Raw genomic sequence first — 24,479 nt, 5'->3', positions numbered from 1 at the left:
TCTCACTGTCAACATTCAGTCCCATACACACTAATGTAAAAATCTGTAAATGGCTAAAAAATTATACATTTTTAATCAGTGACTGTGTAAAAAGTATGAATGATATAAAGAAGCTGAATTAATGAGTTCAAAGTTCAAAGTTTGAATAGAGTTTCTATGTGAATGTATGAAGGACTGGGAAGAGTTTTAAAATGAGTGGGTTTGAAGGGTTTTCTAATTGACTTCTATTATAACTAAGCTAAAAAAGTTTACTGTTTTGAAATGTTTTAATGGGATTTGAAAGATGAAACATGCCTGAAATGTAGACAAGATGTGGAACATTTCAAAGTTTGAATGGAGTTTTTGTAGCTGAAACTCTGCATAAGTGGTTAAGTTTTGAAAATACTTGAAAAAGTATTTCGCAGAAAACGTCAAATATTTCTGAAATTATGAATGATAGAAATGAGAAAGAGCCCACTGATCCTAATTGAGCTGAATATTTTGATGTTTGAATAATGTTTCTATGTTGAAAAATGTGGAAGGAGTTAGCGGCTAAAAAAAGCCAGCAGAACAATAATAAAGACGCAGAAGAACATATGTTGTCAATGCTTCCAGCATTCAATTGGCTTGTAGCGACTGCTGGTACTGTCATCTCGTGGGAGGGCCACTTTAGCGTTGAATTACTACAAGAAAGCACATTATTTCTGAAAGTCTAATTTTTGATTTCCGATATTATCATAATATTAAAAAAACAGCAGTTTTTTAAAATACATTTTCATGATTGCTAACCCTTTTCCCCCTTTTTTACCTACTCTTAAATAAGTTATTGAAACCTTGCACTGAACTAACAAAATAAATATGTTTGTTCTTTATTTCTTGGCAGACATATTTTCTTCATATTTAACAGAAGACAAATTGCAAACAGAAGTATACATCTGCATGCACATTAGTTACAACAGTTCAAATCTGTTTTCCTTATAAATAACTTATTCAAACCTTGCACTAGGCTTGCCATGGTAGTTGCTGTTCCCAGTGTTACATGGTGGTCATGCTTACATCAATTACATTACTTGCCCATCGCCCACACCTTCATTTTCCTTTAAAAAAAATAAATAGTCCAATCACAGACCCTAAGATTACAAACTGCCGGAGGTGTCTACTCTGTGCAGCAGCAGGGTCGCAGAACAGAGTAGCAGGAGTCACATTTAACTTTTAGCGTGGAGAGAGTTAGGAGAGCTAATTGACAAGAAGAGGGGAGAGGTTTTGTTGTCAAAGTGAAAAGCAAAAGCGCCTATTGGGCAATATGTCGGATTTGAACTCAGTCATAATAGGGAACCTGATAACGTTAAGGGGGGAAAAGGAGTTGTTACCTCACTGAGAAGAAGGAGGTGTGCATCCTGTTGCCTGCAGTTCTTTATCTAATAGCTCCTTCTTGTTCAATACTCCCACAGACTGAATAAAACTACTCCCTGACATTTTAAAATTGATCTGCTGTCTACAAACAGGGAAAATGACCACTGTCTAGGTCTGTAGATGCATTTTTGATGAATGACAACATGGCTAACTGAACACATTGATTTCTTGTGACTAGTCTACATCAAAATAAAAGTCAACTTGCGTTTTTTAAAAATAGAATTGTGGTCTTATTTCACTTGCATATGATGGTGTAGATTAAATTGCCGTTAAACAACTAAAAAAACTATTAAATTAAAAAATACTTTTCCTGGCCGGGGAAGGGGGCCTGCAGTTATGCCCCCTGCTCTAAGAAAAGACTGTCATTCAGTCTGAGTTTGAGGCAAAGGGCAAGCCGGTGGAAGGGCTGCTTCATTCACAACACTGTAACAGTGGTTCTCAAAGTGGGATGCAGAGACCCCCAAGGGTCATTGAGGGGGCTCCAGGGGGTCCCAAGCACAAAGGGGAATAATTTCTCTTCACTACAATTCCATCCATAAGTAACACAATGAGATTTTTTTTTCATAGGTTTCATACAATTTCTGTAATCTAAATGTGACCTTTTTTATTAGACCCTGAGACATAACTTTATCAAATGAGACCTGTGGTCCAATTTGCATGACATTAGGAGTCCTTGACATAAAAGGTTTGAGAATGACAGCTCTATAGTCCATCTACAAACCTCCACAGATATGCACTTGTTTTGTAATTTTTTTGTGAGTTCAGAGTATGAGTTGATTTCAAATTACATTCACTTCTTTAAACAACACTCATGATTAATGATTCTACACCCCAGCAAAACAAAACTTCAATAGACTTTATGATAATGTGGAGGTGAGTGAATAAGAAATAAACATCTTTAAGGTGGTTTTATTCAGAGAGAGAGGCGGATATAATGATACAGAGAAGGTCATGTGAACAGAGATATGAAGGAGACAGTACCTGTGAGGCATCAAGCTTTCTCTTTTTTCTCCCACAGCACGAAAGAACATCAACCTGCATTACATTACCATCATAATGATAAAAACATCATCACTGTGGCTGTCAAACATATGTCATTACTGTGTTTCATCCACAGCAAACATACATACTATATACTGCAGTACATACTACCTACAAACTATATTTCTACATTGGAGGCACACTGAAATGACACTTTGAAATTACTTTTTTAAGAGCCAAAAACCCTGATCTTCACTGCAATGAACATGGTCAACTGAGAAAACACTCAAATGTTTCAACTCAGCTATAAAGATAGAAAAGGCATCCTTAAAGTTGAGAGCAAGTGTTAGAATAAGTGCATGCTAAAGTACTGTAGGAGGAAGAATAAAATAAATGACAACAATAAACGAAAAAGATACTCTGGTCATACTAGCAGAATGCAGATGTAAATGTGATCCCTGTGTTGTTGATGGTTCACTTGCATTTCTGCCTGTCCACTCCACCTCCTATCGCAAAGACAAACACAAAAAGCTATTTTTGTGGCTTGTAAGCAGAGCCACCCACTCAGACTTCTCCAAAAGCACAAAACAACCTTCTTCTACCTCTTTCACTTTGATAACTTGGTTAAATTGATCAGTTATTATTACCAACAGTTATTCCAAAGTGTCAGTAAAACGTTATCTATTTAATATGTCTCACTGTCAGTACATCCTAATTATTTAAATTTTCCAACATGGCAAAGATCAGAAACTGACCTTCTCTACTTCACACTGGTAAACTGTTCAACACTGATTCAACACTCATACAGTGAGACCATTTGGAGTATAGCCTGTGTTGAGCTCTGAGCTCCATCTAACTCACATGATGATTCAGCGCCATATGCAGTATTCTGAAGTACCATAGCACTTGTATCAACGTCTGTATGTAGTCAACAACAACAACGACTGACTGTCAAATTAAATAAAGTACAACTCCATATTTCAACAATATTGTCAGTTTTCATATTGAACTGAGGGGATTTTAAATAAGTAGCCAACTTGAATAATAAATAAATGTTCTTTATTCATTTCAAGTAAAATAAGGGCTGTATGTTAAAACAGAATACATAACAGAGAGATTTTGAAAAATGTGCCTCTTAAAATAAAGAAAATATATAAATACATAAATAGAGCACTTTGATTTTCCATTTCTCTTCATTTTTAACCCCATCTTAAAATTCACAACACATCTTAACAACTGAAGTCTTTCTTTCCCTCTTATGTCCCAATCCCACACTTTTACTTGTTCAGTGTGAAGTGAGCTGTAGTTTTTCCTGCCAGGATTTTATCTGGGCTGTAATGGTGTCAGGATCAACCTAATAAAAATGTGTAGCTGGGAAGATATTTTGTTTTAATAATGTTGATAGTGGAGAAAGCTGTCTTTATTTTCTGTGCTCTTAATTCAGTTTTGAGTTGGTATGTTTACTTAAAAGACTTCATCAAAATTGCATGGTTCTCAATATTTTAGCAATTATAGGTCCAGTTCTGGATAGGACGGTGTCTGGGTCTGGACCCGGACCGTGGTCCGCCTATTAGTGACCTCTGCTATACAGGAAGATTTTATGATCCTTCCATGAAAAATCCCCCCATGGAGTCCAGACACTGGTGGTGGTGACAGATGACTCTCCAGAGACTGAAAGGCTGATGCACTGATGAAGCTGATGTATGTGGAAAGAATTTGCGGTGACATGGAGTAGGAGGGGGCGCGCAAAACAGCAGCATGAATGAATTGAAGGCAGAGGGAACATTATATTTAAAAAGGCAGCAGCAAAATGATAGGCTAACAGTGAAGGTGTGTCATTGTCCTATTGGATAGATGTGACCGGCAGATGTAAACAGCTGAAATCTGTTGACAGCCCCACATCATCTCGTCTCATCTCATTATCTACTGCTTTTTCCGTGAGGGTCGCGGGGATGTTACCGCTTTATCCCCTTTCAGGGGGTTGCGGGGGTTACTGGAGTCAATCCCAGTTTCTCTATGGGCGAAGGCCAGGGTACACCCCTGGAGGAGTCGCCAGCTCATCGCAGGGCCCTTTCTGATGGCAGAGGCCGCCACACAAGGTGCCATCTGCACATCAGGAGCAATTTTGGGGTTCAGTATCTTGCTCAAGGATACTTCGACATGTAGCTCAGTTCCCGGCCCCACATCATGAGGCAGCAAATTAGGACATTGTGACCATGCGTGAGAGGAGTGAATGAAATGATGGTATAAGAAATAAACTACAGGCAAAGGCATGCAATAGAGTAGTCTTCCTGTCTGAACTCTCTCCAGAACGTCATAATACAAGCCAAATATAAACTTGGTTTTTCACCACATTCATACAAGTTCTGCTTTGCAAAAAGTGTTACACTCTTGCTCTACTCGTTTATTAAAGCCTCTATGTCATTCTGAAAAGTAATAAGTGATGGCTTATGATGAGCTTGATGACTATTTCTGCCAGGAGGTCAACCTCATCATTAATATCATTGATAGCTATTGGTTTGTTAGTCAAACTCTACCAGAGTTACAAATTCTGGTTGTGGTAACTGTCATTTTTAGTTTTGTCCAGTTGCAAACTTTATAATAATCCTAACCACGTTTTTAGTCTGTAATGGTTAACATTTAGTGCAGATGACAAAAAATAGAGTATGATTGGTTGACTAAGGGTTGACTAAAATGAAGTAGTTTTCAATAATCAAATTGGCAACAGTGTTTAGTCTTGTAGTTTGAATGACACTGAGCACACCCAGTACCATTTCCAATTAGCAAAAAAATGGAACTGAAACAGACTTGTCTTGCTTGCAGCCATGTTGTGAGGATGACAGCAAACCTGGCTCCCTTAGATCAAATCACCATCACATCTCACTAACAACAACAATTACTTCTGGGTAGAAAACTGGCAGCTGATTGACATTGCTGAGAGTTGTGACATCAGCAAACTTATTTATTTCTGTTGTCATTCTTAGCCATAAATGTAATGTTCAACAAATGAAATAAATTACAATGGACCAACCTATCTGAGGTTTCAGCTGTGCTTACTTCATGTTGTAAGTTACTTTGCTAGTGTCTTTAATATCTAAACAACAGCGACATCTCAGACTACCTGCTAGTTTTGGGTAAACGTAAGCCATCATTTTGTGGCCCAACATGTAAATGAGGTATCCAACCTGAGATTATTCAAAGTGTTGTTATTAATGTTATAGGAAAGCAACAGACATGCATTTAAGATGAATGAGATGTTTACAGTTTGAAATAACCTTAAAAAAAAAGACAATTAAATCGTATGTAAGCTAGGGGGTGAGGCAGTTTTGAAGATTATTGTAAACAAATATTGTGTTTGGTTCTATTCTTGTGTGGTGTTTTGAAAGCATTACACCACCCAAATTACACCATCCTTTGTATTTGTATTTCCAAGTATTTCTTTCGACTTTTTTTACTTTTATAATTACACTATTTGGAGCATCATTTGACCTCCTCAATGAACTACAGAAACAAATCAAAGCAAATCTCTCTCAGACCATGTCCCCTAGGGGTTTGATTTATGACCAGCTGGAGGTACCAGCTGCTTTAAGGTTATTACTACCAACACATCAGGCAATAACAAAATTTAAATCTACAGCCACCTATACGCACACACACACCGTGGATAATGTCAGTAAATGTCTTTTAAAATACTGAAGTCAAAACAGTAAAGGAAGAGATAGAGTAACAGGAGTGGGAAAGGAAATGGGAGAGGGTGACAATACAGGGAGTGAAGAAATGAAAAATGACAGTTGCTTTCACCAAAAGGAGGAGAAGTAGTATGGAAGTAGTTTGACAAGCTAACAAAAAAAGATAATAAAGGTATAGAAAAAACAGGGGTAAGAGGGAATGGGAGAACGAGGAAGGAGAAGGGATGTGGATGGTGGAAAGAGGATAAGAAGGGAGAATTGGAGGGAGACTTGTGTTGGAGGAAAGACATGAGACATGACAGGAGGATTAGCAGCACCAAGATGATGAGAGTGCAAAAGATGAAGAGGATGAAAGCAGAGAGGTAGCAGCAGCATGAAAAGCTCAACAGAGAGGTGGAGGTGGATAAAGAGGTGGATGAGCTGAAGGGAGAGGATGAAGATGAAGAGGAGAAGAGTGACGTGGTGGTATTAAAGCTGCTACCAAAGAGAAAAGGATTTGAATAGTAGTTATGTTATTTTATCCGTTACACTGTGAGTAAGTAAGTCTTCAGAGCCTCACAGTTTTGACTGCTCCGAACCAGACTTGTGGAACAAAGTGCACCAGGTGAAGAAATAAATATTCACGCTGCAAAAGCATATATGGCTATTGTGGCTCGAGGTAGAGCAGCCGTTCATCAATCAGAACATTGCAGATTCCATCCCTGATCCCCACAGTTACCTTTGACATAAAGTCACCTTTTATCTTCTACAATGTGCAAATAAAAGCCAGTGGTTATTTTGGAGCCTAACTGAGAAACCATCCAAATTTGTCAGCTGATTGCCAGTATTACAAATCCCAGTGTAATCTGGTTTAAATGTACATTTTTTCTCATCTTCTTTCAACAGTCAGTGAACTTTCTCTTGTGAACCACTTTTAAGCGTCTTCTCACCGGTGACCATAACAATTTTTAAATGTTTTTTCACTTGAAAAAATGCTGGGCAAAGTATTTCCAGAAAGCCTGTCTATTTACTTTCAGGTATCTAAATTCTAAGTTCAATATGTAGTACTTACACAGAAACACCTTTACTGATAACTATGTAAGGCTTAACTAAACATCAGCTGAACAACCCATGCTACTATCTATACAGTAGGAAGAAACTTCACACATACCACAAGCGCCTCTAGATACAACACACAATCCAGTGTAACCTATCAGCACCTATTATGTTTGTGTACTTAGGGTGACAATTTTGAATCATAAGTTTGAACATTACTCTCATGTAAACATTGGATATGTCTATGAAAAGTGATCATCATTACTTGCATCCATAGCATTACATCCATGCTACAATGCAAGCAGTACAACTGACACTATGAGCTCTGATCTGACAATGTTTCAGTTATCTTTAAAAATATAGGTGCTGTATCGTAGGCAGCTGGACTTGTTTCAGTTTCTTGAACACATTTCACCTCATCCAAGAGGCTTCTTCAGTTCTAACTAACTGGAGGGGGAGCTGCAGGCTTTTAAACTCTGTGTGGGAGTGTTCGTACAGAGTCGTTAAGGACACGTGTGAGCTCTGAGTTTCAGAGTTGTTAGGGCCACTTTTGGGTCGTTGGTCAAACCAGCCTTCATGTGGGTTGCTAAGGCTAGGTGAGCCCAGGTGTGAATGGTTGTTAGGCTGTCTGGGGAGAGAACTCAGTACATCATTGTAGGTGGGTGATAAGTAATGTCGTAGGCCACCCCCTCTTGGATAAGAGGTGAAACGTCTTCAGGAAACTGAACAAGTCCCGTTGCCTACGATACAGCACCTAGATTTACCATGACCTGGATGACTGAGAACCTTCATCAACACATCTTTAAAAATGATAGTACAAGATGGGATATGAATCTGCAGGCAAAGTTAACAGCCACATTTTGTTTGTGTTCATTACTAAAGAACCACAACAGGTTTGTGCAGAGGAAATGGAAGAGAACAATTGTTGTATATAATTTCCACCTCTCCCTCTCCTGCTCTCTGTGATGCACTAATTAAAAAAAAAGTCATAATAAACTGTGTTGACCATTGATTCCACTGCTACTCAAAAACAATATTCAGTCATGACTTGCTTGTGTCATTGCAATGTGCCTCCACTGAAAACAAATAACACTGGAGATATGTACTTATTCAATCAACATTATATGGGACCAATTCATAATGATATCAATCATTTCAGGAATCATTTTAAAACAATTCAGTCTAAGGCATTAGATAGCCCTGCAGCCTCCAATTTTCAGTATACACCCCATACACCAAGTGCACAAGAAGACAAACGGAAACAAAATGGGAAAGCCCCTCGAACCTGCTGCTGTAGTATCCACGATTTCACTCATTTAGTGCAGTTTCTCCTTATTTTTCAACTCTTTGCCAGAACCACTTGCAACTTTTTATCAGACATACCTGACTGGTAGTGGCTATATTAGTGAGAATAGTGTGAAAATGGTAAAAGCTGCTGTATCATAACAACAGTTTGTATATCCACAGGCCTCAGTCCTCTGGTTTCCCTTTTTAAATGACAAATACAGAGTACCGGCCCCTGTTGGTATGGAGAGGTATTTCCTCTCACACAAGCGCAAAATGTTCAAGCTAGTTGGCCATTGGCTATAGTCTATGTGATGTGTTCAAGTGCAGTTTTTTGGCCAAGACACAGGCAACGCGAAGTGAGAGCAGTCAGCCTTTTTCACTGCTAGTTTTTTACATGAGTGTTTACTTGTTTTATCTTGAGAAAGTGCATGAGGACACACGCAATGCACAAACAAAAACAGTGAGGAAGAAGACTGCAAGCTATTAAACATGTATGTAAACAATGCTGAACTTAAAATACTTGACTATCGAAGTGTTTTATGAGGAAGGACATGCACTTGAAAAGTGTGTTAGATGTCAAGGATATACAGTACATAATGCCAGAAATGTCTGATAATCTGCTTATTAAATTCTGATATTTATTGTATACAATGGAAAGCTCTTGCCAGAGGGTGCTGCTGGGCTGTCACCCAAACCATTATGAATTGTATCCTATGGACAGTGATCTGGTCAGTAGTTGTTATAGATGTGGACCAGAGTTGGTTGGAAAAATGTGAAAAAGGGGCTTTCATTGTGTTCAGTTTTGAATAGTTTTACTCTAAAGTCACTTTAGATTTTCCTTCATGTTGTCTGGAGGCTGATCTAATTTCCTGAATTGATTGAATTCAGAATGAACTGATCCCAACATGAATCTCATCACACACTGTAAGACTTTTCAGAAAAAAATCCTCAGCTACACACCACATACAGTACAAAGAATGTAGCATTTACAGTAGTTCACTGTACTCACGGAGACCGTGCATAGATCGTCATTAGTCATATAGTCGGAGCGTTTGTTTTAAACAAGACACTGATTCATTCTAATAAATGTTTATATCAAAAATATACCAATCAACAATCTAATAGCTACATTATGTAAAAGGCCCATCCATGCACATTTCTGAATGTACAGCTACTGTACTGTAATCAGGGGATTCAGATTAGAGGTGTCACGATATACTGGTTTTCACCATTATCACAATACAAACAAATTATAAAAAACATTGTGTCATTTAGTCAAACAGTAGAGTAAACAGGTTTGACTTTTCATATCTTCTTGAATTCATCTTTTATTTTTCCATCCATGTGCACACTTCAGTCACATACATGCACACACATTCACTACTCAAAAAACTAGTTGGTGTCATTGCGAGCAACATGTTGGCCACATAAATAACAATGTGAAAGGGAGAAACATTTCACTCAATATTGTGGGAATTATTTGGGAACTATTTTTGAAATAATGTGAATTCTCAGACGAGGACAGAGTTAGCTTTTGCAATGTAGTTGCCACCCATGGGGCAGTGATGCGTAACTCAGCTAAATGCAGTTTTGGGAAAAATGCTCCACCAAGCTCCTATCTGTTGTATTGAAGAGCAAGCTATTCTCATTTCTGTAACATCAATACTGTAATATTTTTACTTGATAGCAAAGCTGCAGTTGCTTTGTTGTTATCGCTGGGTTGTGCCTGCACGCAAACACATGCACACACAAACGTTGGAAAGTTCACACATACATACACACACAGTCTCCACACTCTCTGTCTCCCAAGTGTATTTACACAGCCATCTACTGTTCTATTTATCTATCTACAGTATATTTGTATCCTTATATCGCTGCTTTCCAGCATTTTGTTCTGCTTTTGAATTTGTCCTTTTGGATTTGGCAAATTCTCAATGAAATGTTAAATAATTTAATTAATTTCAATAATAATTTACTAATGGTTCTTAATGCAATTGTACAGTATGGAAATACTATCATTATTGTAATATTTTGTACCAAATTAAATGCCTGATGAAAATGTTATACCGTGACAGCCCTAATTCAGAAGGAGTAAAGTATCAGAGAGTAGAGATAAGGCCAGACTTTAATACTGTAGACTCGAATAGCCAGAATTTTGATTCTCAACATGTTACGTCTGGTCCGCAATGTTTAACCAGAAAGGTCTTCAAACAGATTTTACAGTAAAAACAAATTAAAAGGGCAGTTTAGGGCTCACATTACACTTTCATTTGTGAACTAGAAAACCTGGATGATCATCATTAAAGAACCACTCAGAGTGAAATATAGAATCTAGAGACCCTGAAGAGCTAAAGGCACAGTGTGGACCAGACATCAGGCCATGCAACTACTTCCCCAGACAGAGGTGGAGATTAAAAACACAGGGTGGAGGAGCTAGATAGAGGAAAGTTCTACTGGAGTCCTGCAGACACGGTGGTGCCCCCTGGGCATGTTGAAGCAGCAGCTGCATGGTGGTCAGGAGGAGTGAGATCCATCACTTTTCTCCCTCTCTCTTTTTGCTGGGTTGCAGAAGGTGAAGATGGAAGAAAGCTGCTGTGCATGGTCAGCCTGACGTCCATCCCTCATTCTCTGTTCTCGCTTTCTCCCTTAATGTTTCTCTCTCCTCATGGTAAGCAGAGGTGCAAGGCTTGTGAGAGGCCAGTGTGAGAGTGTTTAGATTGGAGATGGAGAGACAGGAGGCAGAGGAGTCTTGGTGTGATGGAGGTCTGTGGTCCAAACTGTTTATGACTACACTCATAATCCACAGTCCGAGACTGACCCATAATGACAGTTTCAGGAATGATTTGAAGACTAAGACCATTTTCATATCTGGTGTAACTTGAATCAGTGATGACTGTAGTGGAGGGAAACTACAGAGAATTCAGGCTACAAAGAACTCCTCCCTTCCACCTCACAGGATCTTCTGTACTTTAAAAAAGAAGGGTCACCCCAAACTGAGATCATAGTCTGACTCTAGTGTAAGTATGATAACTTGACAGGAGATAAAAGCAAGATAGACAGTGTGTGTCTTACCCCGTCTGACCAGGTATGGTTTAGTGTAGTCCCAGCTCTCATTGTCGTTCTTGATCACGTTCAGGCGTGTTGGCTGTTAACACAAAGATGAAAGAATGAATCAGGATCCAGTTAAATGTATTAAATATATACAGGATCTGCCTTCTTGGGTCCAATCCCAATACACCCCTTGCCTCTACCATTTAGCCCAACCCTTTCATATTGCACATTCATGCCTATGGGTATTGTTGTGATAGAGGGGTAGGGCAAAGTGTTATGGCTACATGGCTAAGGGTAGGGGTAAAAATTAGAAATGGGATTAAGCCTTGGTCTACTTTAATTCACTATGTACAGTTATAATCTCTATATAATATAATAATATAATCTCTGCCACTCCAGATTGTAAGGTACTATTTTATGCAGATTACATTAATTTTATGCAACAGGCTCTTCTCTAAATGTGAAGCAAATCCTTTTTTCTCCTGTTTCTTTTTGAACCTTTTAATGTGAGGAAATATGGCCCGTTTTGTCATATAGGCTTACACAGTCCATTGCAGCTTGTTTGAGGAGTTGAAAATGATCTCCAATACCAAACCCAGTAGAATATTGGATATTCTATATATTTTATATTTTTATATAAGAATATTTTATTCTAGTATAGATTAACAACATAGTTTACCTGATGGATCATATCCACAGCTTAAAGAGACTGGATGTGGACACTTTCCAGTGTCTATTCTGTTACACGCAGAACCCTTTACATGACTGTCTATATCAAATCATTTACATTTTGAATGTTTCCAAGCGTTTTTCCCCACATATTATGAATCCACTTGTTATTCCCGTGCCCCAGGACATTCGTGGTGTAAATCATTTTTAGATCAAGCCTCATGGGCTCAGTTCATGTTTGTGGGAACTTTCCAAATTACATTTATACTCTTAGGTCATACTGGAATAATAACCTGATGTGGGTGTATAACTCATTTTTTAATACCATTATTTGAACATTATCACACACTCAGCAAACATGCTTTTTTGAACAATGCATATATAGATGTTTCAGAGAGGATCTGGACAGTTAATTTAGAATAAATCCATACTTGTACTCGGTGCACTGACAATGAAGTTGAATCTGATATAGGCCTAATCTACAAACACAGAGTGTATGGTAATTCATGCAGAGGTTTTGCAATGGACCCCTTAAATGTGAATGATTTAGCTCATTAGTGGACCCACTAAGGTGTTGTGAAAAAGTAGACAAAAGTAGACTGTGATGTGAAGTTTGCAAAAGTTATTCAATAATTCACATTATATAACATGTAAAAACAAAATTTTAATGTTAATAAATATCAACATTTACGTAGAAATATATTTTTAACAGACTACGTGTTATGCACACCACTGACAGATGATAAAGTCGGCTGCACAGACCAGAGAGAGTTGCACTTACACATATAAAATTTTACACTACAAGACAAGATTTCCATCAGATTTTTTTATATACAAAATTCATTGCTACATTAGAAATGCTAATGATTATTAATCAGTTTTTTAAGATTCCAACAAAGTTGATTTTTTGTTTTTTCCAGGGAAGTGTACATAGCTATATCCAGCCTCTTACCCTTGCATATTCAATCTTGAGTGTACAGCAACCAGCGTAGATGTCAGCTCCGTTCAGAGCAGCTTTGGCCTTCTGCGCACACTGAACGGACTCAAACCTGAAGGAGTTGGGTCAAGGAGAAGATGCTACACATTCCAACATACAGATACACACAGCATGTAAAGACACATTCAAAATCTCAGTAAGGATATTCCACCATGGCTTGGATTCCATTTCTTTTAAAGATGACGATCCTCAGGACACTGCCAATGGGGTTGCACACTGTGTACAGAACATCCTGGACCAAAAGAGGGAAAAAAGAAAGAAATTCAACATTTCAACATAATATAGAAGCTTCTAATGCTGTAGTGTGTCTTAACTTGCATGAAGCACAGGCCTCAGGCCACTGTGCATTTCATAAATACCATAAAGGTACTGTAGTTGGTAAGAGAGAAATACAACTCCATGCCAATCAGGTCCTTATTTAGTAATCTGGTGAATATTTCCCAAAGACTCATAATTCATATTCTTAGAAGACTATTTTTGGCTACAGCTGTTTGTTTGACATTCAGCAAATCAACAATTCACTATATCCCAGATAATGCAAATACACCTCAAGAGAGTTTCAAGCACAAAGTAACGTTTGTGTTTTAATACTCATATTCCGAAAGGTATGGAACATTTTCTTTAAAACAAAAGTCCTGGTGTCACGCAGCAAATTAAATTTTATATCATTTTAGATTTCCTAAACTAATCCAGCATCCCTCAAATAAGTGTTCCTGATTCCCTGAGTGAAAACATGCACTCAGTGGGGATTATTATTGTGAAACATGTAGACAACAATTGGCTGAAAACTTGTGAGTGGTGAAACTAGCATTCTAGCATTCTCGAATTAACTGAATGTGCCTTAATTCGTGTTATCACAACATGAAATGCATGAATAACAATTGGGAACCCATAGGTTCTTTCAGTGAATTTTTGCTCATCTGATGTCCATGTTAATGTATTGTAGTTTTCAAAATGATATGAAATACAACCCATAAGTGCAGCAAATCTTTCTAATTTTCTCATGGTTGGCTGATGGGCTTACTTTTCTGAGAAGAGAATTGCTATGGAATTTGATCAGCTGTGTCTTGTTCTGTATGTGCCCAATGTCCTCACAAAATCATTATGTTGAATGTGAATATTCACTGAGACCACATCAATTGTGCTTTGAAGATATCATTTACATGTCACATTTAACAACATTGAAAGGTGGGGAAATATTTCCTTACCAGTCATTATGACAAAAACGTATACACTATGAAAGACAGCATAGAAAGCGACAGAGAGCCTGATAGCGGTGAATGAGAGATGAAGGAAAAACCCAGAAGGAATGAGTCAAGACAGACACTGCTTTGAAGGAAAGCTTAATAAATCTAGTTTGTTTGAGAGGGAAAGACTAACAGATATATCAAATATTACATGCTACATACTGACTTAAAATGTTAAAAGAGTCAGAAATCCTGAAAGGATTACACAGCATTTTTCAGTCCAGTAACAAAAAATTTATAGAAGTCTTAGTCTGTAGATTTTCACAGTTTTTCTGCATTCCAGGCAGCGCAGCCATTGAAAATCAACTGGTAGTGACTTGAAACTAGCTCAAGATCAATCCATTACAATCTAAAACATAATAAAACCCTGATAATTTACTGTACATGCACCATATTTTATACTGTAGTTGCATTATAATTGTGTTTAAAATTAGTTTTAGAAAAATTCCACTAATGATATGATTGAATTAAGTCAACATAAATGTGGATCATTCAATGACAAAACCACCCAGAATTCAGAACTTCTCCCAATTCATGTCATGGGTTTTCATGAAAAATGTATGCATAGGAGTCATGTGACGCAATGCGAGAGAAGGCCACGATGTAGTGGGCTCCGCACTGCTCTGCTACTTTTATCCTGTTCAGAGATATTTAACCAGAGAAATTAATACTGCACTTGGTGGATAAATAGTCTGTGAGAGGGGAAATGTCGAAACTCTCGAAGTCCTCGGCCTGTGGAGATATAAAAAGATATTTACGTTCACATGGACCCGACGCCCAGCAGGACCAAGATGGGGACAAACACACAGGTGAACAACAGCCATGGGATATAAGCCGGGACATCGGTAACATTTATGCAACATTAACGAAGATCTCCGGCGATTTAGTGGGGCTGGCTGAGATACGGTGGGCTACAGTGTCAGTGGAGTCAAAGCTTTCTACCCTAATCACAAGAATGGACAAGGTGGAGAAGCAAGTGGACTATCTAGATGCAGCTGAGAGGGAGAGGCATGCTAACTTGCCAGCTAGCAAGACAGATCTGGAGCAACTCTGGAAAAAGTTAGAGGACATGGAGAATCGGTCGAGGCGCAACAATGTCCGCTTTATTGGGATCCCAGAGGGTAAGGAAGGAAGAGATGTAGTAAAGTTTCTGGAGGAGCCGATTCCGGAGTTGCTGGATATACAGAGAAAGCACGAGATCGTGCACGCACACAGAGTCACAAGTCAGCAGCCCAGACCAGGAGACAGACCCAGACCATTACTTGCAAAGTTCCTCAGATCATCGGACAGGGACTCGGTGCTACAAGCGGCAAGAAACAAAGGCAAGGTGAGCTGGGAAAATAACAACGTAATGCTTTTCCCGGATAACTCCAGAGCCACGCAGATGAAGCGCAACAAATTTAAAGAGTGCAAGAAGCAGCTGCACGAGCGGGAGGTGAGCTTAAGGATGCTGTATCCTGGTAAGCTGAAAATTGCTACCAAAGCAGGAATGAAGACGTTTGACTGTCCCAGGAAGGCTACGGCCTTCATAGATGCCATGGAGTGAGTAGAAGGAGAGCTGTGGGTCATGGGTTATTACTTTCATTTCATAGTGGGACACTGTTTTGACTTGTTTTCTTTACCACATATGCCTATGAACAGTAACATAATGGTTCTGGTTTGGACTGAATATGCAGTAGCAGAGCTTGCAAAGTTAACGGGTGGAGACTCGTGGACGAATCACGGACCAGCTGTTTTTAGCGGGGTGGTTGTCAGGGGGTTTATTGTGCAAAGTTCAGGTTCACATGCACATGTTCTGTTCTGTAAGCATGAGGGGAGTTAGCTGTCACTACAGCTTATCTGAGTAATGGTTGCACCATATTACACATAGACAGCAATGTCAGATCATTTGAGTTCAGTGCGTCTCTTCACTTGGAATGTCAGTGGGATGGGGAACCTTATTAAGAGGAAAAAAGTTATGTCCAGTATTAGGAGCAAAAGCTATGATGTGGTGTTTTTACAAGAAATGCATATGTCTGCTGAGGAGGCTGAAAAGCTTTGCGGTGGATGGGTTGGTCATGTGTACTATAGTGTGGGTTCCAGTAAGAGTAAAGGGGTTGTGAAAATAATAAACAAAAATTTGCAATTTAATTGCCTCAAACAAATTAAAGATAATGCAGGAACACTCTGACATGGCAGAGGGTTTGTAAGACTTGGGGACTAGTGGACATTTGGAGAATCCTGAACCAATCACGGAGAGATTACACCTTTTTTTCAGCAATGCATAAGATTTATTCCAGAATAGATTTTTTCTTAATATCCAAATCACTCATCTCTTCTGTTACAGGATGTTCAATCGGGAATGTTGTAATTTCTGATCACGCTCCAGTGTGTTTAAATTTGTTATCTCAATTTGAAAGGAAACATTCCTCTAGATGGCGTCCTTATTCCTCATTTTTACAGGAACCAACAAATATTGAGTGGTGAAGATCAGAGATTAAAGCTTATTTAGAGATAAACATCTCCTCATTAGCCTCTGCAGGGGTGATGTGGGAGGCCCTGAAGGCTGTGATTAGGGGACGGATTATACAGCGCACTTCATATCACAAAAGGGTTAAAACACAAGAGTTCTTAGAATTAGAAAGTAAAATTAAAAAGGCCGAAACAGAGCTGAAACGTCAAATGTCACCCAGTGGTTTGAGAGAGCTGACCCAATTAAAATATTGCTACAATAATATATTATCTCAGAAGGTTGAATTTAATCTATTTAGGACAAGACAAATTTATTTTGAATTGGGGGACAAAGCAGGGAAGTTTCTAGCTAATTACATCAGACAGAGAGAGGCAGCCACTACTATTCCTGCTATTAGGTCGCAATCCGGGGACATAATCACTGCGACAGTAGACATTAATAAAGACTTTTAAAGAATTCTATATTGATTTATATAGCTGTAGGTCTACCTCCTCTGAACGGGAAATTGAAAATTTTTTAGAGCCGCTAAGGCTCCCAAAATTGACAGAAGAGCAGAGAACATATTGGGATTCAGATGTAACCATGGAGGAACTAAGAGAGGTGATTGGTGCCCTCCCTGCAGGGAAGGCACCAGGGCCTGATGGCTACACAGCTGAATTTTTTAAGAGCTTTGCGGCAGAGTTGGCTCCAGCCCTGATGGAGATGTATAAAGAAGCACTGGAGGGGGGCATACTGCCACCAACCTTGAGGCAAGCACTGATTAGTTTGGTTCCTAAAAAGGGTAAAGACCCAGGTGACTATAAGAATTACCGCCCAATTTCCTAATGCAGTTAGATGCTAAAATAATCTCTAAAATACTAGTGAACCCTCTAAATAGGGTAATTACATCTATAATTCATTCGGACCAGGTGGGTTTTATCTGTGGTCGTAGCTCCTCTGATAATATAAGACGTTTTATTAATATTATGTGGTCGGTGGCTGAGGTCCAGCCTCCGATAGCAGCCGTTTCCCTCGATGCCGAAAAGGCATTTGATATGGTGGAATGGGTCTATTTACTGAAGATCTTGGAGGCGTATGGGATTGGCAACACTTTCACGAGGTGGATTTAGGTATTATATAAGCACCCAGAGCCTGCTGTTCAAACCAACGGGCTTATTTCTGATTATTTTGCTCTGGGAAGAGGGACTAGACAGGGCTCGCCCCTATCGCCTCTATTGTTTTGCTTAGCCATAGAGCCATCAGGGCGCAGCCCAACTTCCCAGGTGTCGCTGTAGGCGGAGCAGTACATAAACTTCTGCTTTATGCAGATGATATATTATTGTTTGTGTCAGAGCCAGCCAGATCAGTACCCTGTCTCCTCAAAATCATTGACACATTCTCAAAATTCTCAGGTTATAGGGTCAACTGGTCCAAGTCAGAAGCTCTCCCTCCCAGGTGCATTTCAATGGCCTAAAAAGGCATCAGTTATTTGGGTATATTATTTCCTCTGTTGAAAAACCTGGTGAAAGTTAATTTTGATCCACTATTACAGAAAAAGTCCTGTGATCTCAATAGATGGTCATCTCTTAATCTATCGATGGCGGGGAAGGTCAATGTGATCAAAATGAATTGTGTGAAATTGAATTATTTCATCCATTCTCTTCCACTGGAGGTTCCCTTTTCATATTTTAAGTGGTTTGACCGAATAACTAAGACATTCGTCTAGAAGGGTAAACGACCTAGATTATATATTAGTAAATTACAGAGGCCAGCTGATAAAGGGGGTCTGGGACTACCCAAAATGTTGTTTTATTACTATGCTTTCAACCTAAGGCACCTTGCTCATCGGACACTCCCTCCAGAGAGGGCCCCTCCCTGGTATTGTATTGAGCAACTGTTCTTGCCCCTATATCACCTTTGCAATGTATTTCTATCAAATTGGCTAGAGAAGCAAAAGCACATCCAATAATCTCTCATCTAAAAATGTTATGGATTAAAGTTTCCCGGACCTGGACCTAGATCCTTACTTGAACTCCTTTTCAAGTATCTGGCTGAATCCAAAATTATGTATCAATAAATCCCCTTTCCTTTGGAAGGACTGGCGGGGAAAAGGAACAGCCACATTGGGTGACTTATATCACAATGGAATTTTGAAATCTTTTGATGATTAATCGCAGCAGTTTGGTATTCCCAGGTCTAAATTTTTTAGATATCTGCAGCTCCACCATTTACTCTCAGGAGCAAGTGTATTGGGTCCAAAAAACCCTAAGGATGAAGGGTTATTAGAGGAAGTTCTAGCAATCTATGGTAAAGGTCACGCAGCAGCTAAATTTTATTCCATGATGATTAAGAACCTGGGTAATGGGGCTTTCACGGCTCTCAAGAAAGCATGGGAAAAGGATTTGAACGTGACATTAAATAATGAGGATTGAGAGAATATCTGCAAGAATATTAGAGGACTGTCAAGAGAGGCAAAGATACGTTTAATTCAGTTTAAGATCATTCATCGTTTTTATTGGACACCATCCAAATTGTGTAGACTTGAGTTAATAGATTCGCCAAAATGTTGGAAATGCAAGTCTGAAGAGGGTCACTTGATCCATGCTCTGTGGTCCTTTGATAAGATTCAGGAATTTTGGCAGAGAATATATGCAAATATTTGTGAGGTTTTAGAAACCCAAATACCATTTGACCCCAGATTATTTGTGTTAAGTGATGGATCAGTACTATTGGGAAGGGATAAACATGTAAATAATTGGGTCCAGACTAGTATTATGATAGGTAGACAGATGCTTTGTAGACATTGGAAGGCCGAGGAGATGCCATCTTTACAGGAATGGAATGCAGAAATGGCAAGAGTGGCTACATTCGAAAGGATGTCCTATAAACAGTTTGGAAGGTTGGAGGTGTATACTAAAATGTGGGGCAAATATTTAACCTTTCTGGAAGCAGTGTGACTTGGAACTTATCATGTGGAGAGTTGCAAACAGTGCTTTCTTTGATTTGACTTGTTTTGCTGTTGTTTTTTGTTTTGTTTTCTGAACCTATGCAATGACAAAACACACTTGCTATGTACTAGTTTACTGTGCTTGCTCAATTTGTTTATGTATGTATTTATACAGGCCTGGACTTTTTGGAAAGCCTCTGCACAGTGCATAGGATGGACTTTAAGTTGACAACCATGGACAAAATATCAGTAGTGGCAAACTGATGTTGGGGGTAGGGAGGGGGGTTGACTGTACTTGCTGTACTACTGTAAAACCTTAAAATGTTAATCACAAAAAAAAAATGTATGCATAAACTTCTTAATCCATGGGACCTTGCAAAAATCTTATAGCTGTACTCTCAAAATAACGAAACTTTGTTTTCCCAAAATAACGATATAATTAATTCGAGATCTTGAGGAAACAAAACGATAGTGTAGTATATTAAATCATTGCAGGAAACATCATTCAGTGTAGCAATGTCAGAGGAGCAGGAGCATATCGATCACCACTTCACATATCTTTTCAATCAAGGCCTGACACAGGCTGAAATAGCATTATGCCTTGCTATTACAGATAATATACACATTAGTGTGCGTAATCTAAAAAGACAGTTAGCAAGGCTTCAGCTATATCGGCGACACAATCTAAGTGAACCTGATGTCGTCTTTAACTACATAGCTGACCAGTTACGAGGTCCCGGGCGTCTCCTTAATCTCAGGCCTATCATATCACAGTCATTATCTCGAGATCTCGAATTAATTATGTCGTTATCTCGAGAAAACAGCAGTTGTTATTTCGAGATAATAACTCGAGATCTAGAGAAAACTAATGAAATTAACTCGTTATCACGGGAAAACGGAGGAAATAAAATGTATGAATGCATGGCCCATTAGGGCTTCTGTAAAATGTTGTTTTTGCAAATTCCTTTTTAATTTGAACTATTTATTGATGGGTTAATGTTTCATTTGTGAATTATATTCATAATTCCTTTTTTTAATGACCATTAAAATATCAAATAATTCATTACTTTGTAATTAAGTGTATTTATCAATAGATTAATAAATTAATTTCTAAACTAATTTATTAATGCATATATTTATTGTGCAATTAATACATTAATTTGTAAACTTATTTATTATCCCATTTCATTATTTTGTGTCTCAGTTCTTCCATGACGGACACTGAACTAGATCTTTTCCCTCACTTTTCCCGCCGAAACACTACATGCAAACAACAACAAGTCACATGCAGAGGGAGGTGTGTGTGTTTTGAGTGTCACTGTGCGCAGCCTGATTAACAGCTCTGGAGTGGGTATGTGTGTGTCACATAGACTTGTGCTTTAGCAGGGAGCATAGACTTTAGAGTCTGCCAGATAACTCGATACATACCCTAATTTGTTTCAACCTTCTCTCTTACCCTCATCGACAGACAAAACTTTTCATGCCTGGAGGAAGAAGGTTTTAATCTCTATTGAGGAGATGTATGTATAGGAAGGTTTGCACTATTTAAAAGAAATCCTAAAAGAAAAATTTGAGCTGCCTCACTCACATTTTTCCTATATTTACAAATCAGACACTATGTCCAGTCCAAGATTCGTGACTTTGAAACTCTTCAGGGGAAGCAATATTTTTTTGATGTCTTAACGAACCGCTCCAGCCATCTTGTCTCTAAGTTTGTAAGTTTGTTTGAGTTTTGTAGCATAGCCTCTACTCTCAAAATTATGGATGTTTGGAAAGAGGAAAGTTAGCATAGAGTTGTTTTCTGAACAGTTTTCTGTTAACAGTAGACACCAGCTGATCCAGTTCAAAGTTGTCCACCGTCTTCACTATTCTAAATCACGTTTGCACAAGATTTATCCCTCTGTCTCACCACTGTGTGACAGGTGCAGAATGACTGAGGGTAATTGTCCCACACTTTCTGGTTCTGCCCTTCACTCACTGGATTCTGGCCCAAAATGTTCAACTAGTTCTAAAAGGCCTATAAAAGAACTATCCAACTGGAAGCTGGACTTGCCTTCTTCTGCCAACAATCTTTGATGCTGGGGATGGTTGTTGCTAAAAGACTTATTCTGAGGGAATGGAAATCACCTTGTCCCCCTTCCTTCCAGAGACGGATGACTAATGGATGATTGGTTTCAGTCATACATATGAAAAAACTCAGGTTCTTGAGAACCAATTCAATTAAAAAAATCTCTGCAAATTGGGACCCATTCCTTGCTTGCCCATTACAAGCTGTAACTTGTTGATGAAGGTTCTCAGTCATCCAGGTCATGGTAAATCTAGATGCTGTATCGTAGGCAACTGGACTTGTTTCAGTTTCTTGAAGACGTTTCACCTCTCATCCAAGAGGCTTCTTCAGTTCTAACTAACTGGAGGGGAGCTGCAGGCTTTTAAACTCTGTGTGTTCTTACAGAGTCGTTAAGGACACGTGTGAGCTCTGAGTTTCAGAGTCGTTAGGGCCACTTGTGGGTCGTTGGTCAAACATGTGGGTTGTTAGGGCTAGGTGAGCCCAGGTGTGAATGGTTGTTAAGCTGTCTGGGGAGGGAACTCAGTACTGCATTGTAGGTGGGTGATAAGTAATGTCGTAGGCCTCCCCCTCTGTTCAAAGACGGTCATTCCAGTTTGACGTAGATGGATTCTTTTACTCCTCTTTCAAACCATCTGTCTTCTCCGGCCAAGATGTTTACATTGTTGTAAACTGTAACTTGCAAGTTCCTTGATTCCAATGAAAAACAGGCTGACCAGGTATCACATAAAGATAGAAAACCTTGAAGTCAACACAGTAAAATATTAAAATAATCCTTAGAGATTTTTTTTTTAGCTATGAAGCTATGTCTAGTTATATCTGTGACATTTTTTTATGCAGGACAAATTAACTTGGAGATCTGATAGAACTAGGACTAGAACTAGTGGAGATATGAAATAATTAAAAAGCGCTTGGGTAAAAAATGTGTTTCCTATGAACATTCTTCAAAAACTAAACAACAACTAAATCAATACATGTTGCCAAGTGTGCTTTGGGTTTCTTGAGTGTTCAGTACAAATTTCAAACCAAACCAGTGAAAAATAAGCAGATGGTGAGGCTTAGAATACACATTCAAAGAATCAAAAATAGTTGTCTGTGGCTGTGACAGGACTGTAATAACTTCATCCAATCAATTTTAGTGGCCTGAAGATATTGTATGGACAGCCTACCTGTCCATCAATCTGTCCTTACCTGCCCACCCTGCACTGACTCCGCCCATCACTCATTGCGCGTGACCTGAGTCTACACAACGCACTGCTGGAGCTGTGGCAGAGTTAGCTCATTGTTTACAGACAAGAATGGCAGAGAAAGTACAGACACACTTTCCATTACCAGCTGTACCTACAGCAGCTAGCACTGCCAAACAGAGCAAGGAAAGGAAGACCGAACTGGAGAAGGCTACAAACAAAAACAAGTTGGATAGCTCAAGAGGTGAAACGAGAGTCAACACTGGAGTAGCTGTTCAACGATTTCTGAATGCTAACAAAGTTAGCCTGACAGCCATCAGTACTAGCAATAGTTATGTTGGTTGTTTATGTTCAATATGATAATAATAGGTGTTTACTTACAGGTGAATGAGACATGAGGTAGTTACTTGTAGTTGGATGTTAAGATGAAAACGATGCACTGATACACTCTTCTTCCCTCTGCTCGTGAGGACTCGGACTCCGTCGGTGGTATTCAGCAGTTGTCGGACAGTGCACGTTCATGGTTTGGGGGGAGTGGCTTTGGAGAGAGGCCTGAGTGTAGGGGGCGGGATTTACTGGCTGGATATTTTCAAAATCTAGCCTGGGCTTGACGGTTTTTCCATCTTACCAACCCCAGGAAAAATCCTTATGGAACGACCCATGCCTGTGTGTGTGTGTGTGTGTGTGTGTGTGTGTGTGTGTGTACGTTTACCGTGGTTATAGGATAGAGGGGATTCTGTATGGACAGCAGGAGGACCTTGTTGCCACTGTTAGGGTTGTCAGCATTAGTAGGCCTGGTGATTCTCTTGGATGTGGAGTAATTAAAGTACGCCTGTTGGCCTGATGAATAGATGGATGAAGATATGAACACATAAGGTTCGCTACATTCAAGCATGTGCAAGTAATCAATCTCATCTTTAATTATTTCCAGTGAAAAGCCTAGGGATCAAACCTGCGATGTATACAGGCTCCTTGGCTCCACAGGACACACAGCGGTCAGCGCTCTCCACTGCAGAGAACTCCACAAGGGCCTGACGCTTGAATGGCATCATCATCACATAACTGAGAACACACAAATGCAAACATTAAGATACGACATACAAATGCTATTCATTCAAAAAATGTCAACCTAATGGACTTTTACTGGACACATCACCTCCTTTGCCAGCAATACTGGCATCTAAAAACTGCTGATTACATTTAAATCCTCAGTAGTCAGTTCTCAACAGATATGCATCAGAATGGTGTCATTTTTAAGCTGCTGTCAATTTGAACCAAGAGTATGGGCCTCCCTAACTCCAAACCCTAGTAGATAAGTAAATTAGTTCACTGCTGTCCCTTTTGTCATTAAAGACGAATGTAATAACAGACAAAACAGTGTGAGCATGAAGGCATTTCCAGAACCTGCCAAATCAGTGCAATAAGATTATACCTGTGTTTATAATTGTGTGTGTCTTTCACAGCATGCTTTTCCCTGCAACTCCATTCAGGTGAATGAGAG

The 24,479-nt window shown here is 39.1% G+C and overlaps 1 protein-coding gene across 1 annotated transcript in view; it reads right to left on the bottom strand.

The window, feature by feature from the left end:
- The window catches only part of LOC141009538 (heterogeneous nuclear ribonucleoprotein L-like), an 86,272-nt gene that overhangs the window by 10,463 nt on the left and 51,330 nt on the right, over window positions 1–24,479 (bottom strand). Inside the window, exons 4-8 of the mRNA XM_073482188.1 lie at window positions 23,931–24,040; window positions 23,691–23,818; window positions 13,248–13,333; window positions 13,057–13,153; window positions 11,457–11,529 (exon numbers count right to left, since the gene is read on the bottom strand). Coding sequence (XP_073338289.1) covers window positions 11,457–11,529; window positions 13,057–13,153; window positions 13,248–13,333; window positions 23,691–23,818; window positions 23,931–24,040 — 494 coding nt within the window. The remainder of the gene's footprint in view (window positions 1–11,456; window positions 11,530–13,056; window positions 13,154–13,247; window positions 13,334–23,690; window positions 23,819–23,930; window positions 24,041–24,479) is intronic.

Source organism: Pagrus major, chromosome 15 (assembly GCF_040436345.1).
Source record: "Pagrus major chromosome 15, Pma_NU_1.0".
Lineage (NCBI taxonomy): Eukaryota > Metazoa > Chordata > Actinopteri > Spariformes > Sparidae > Pagrus > Pagrus major.
Note: the sequence above shows the minus strand (reverse complement) of the source record. Positions and strands in the feature narration are given on the sequence as shown.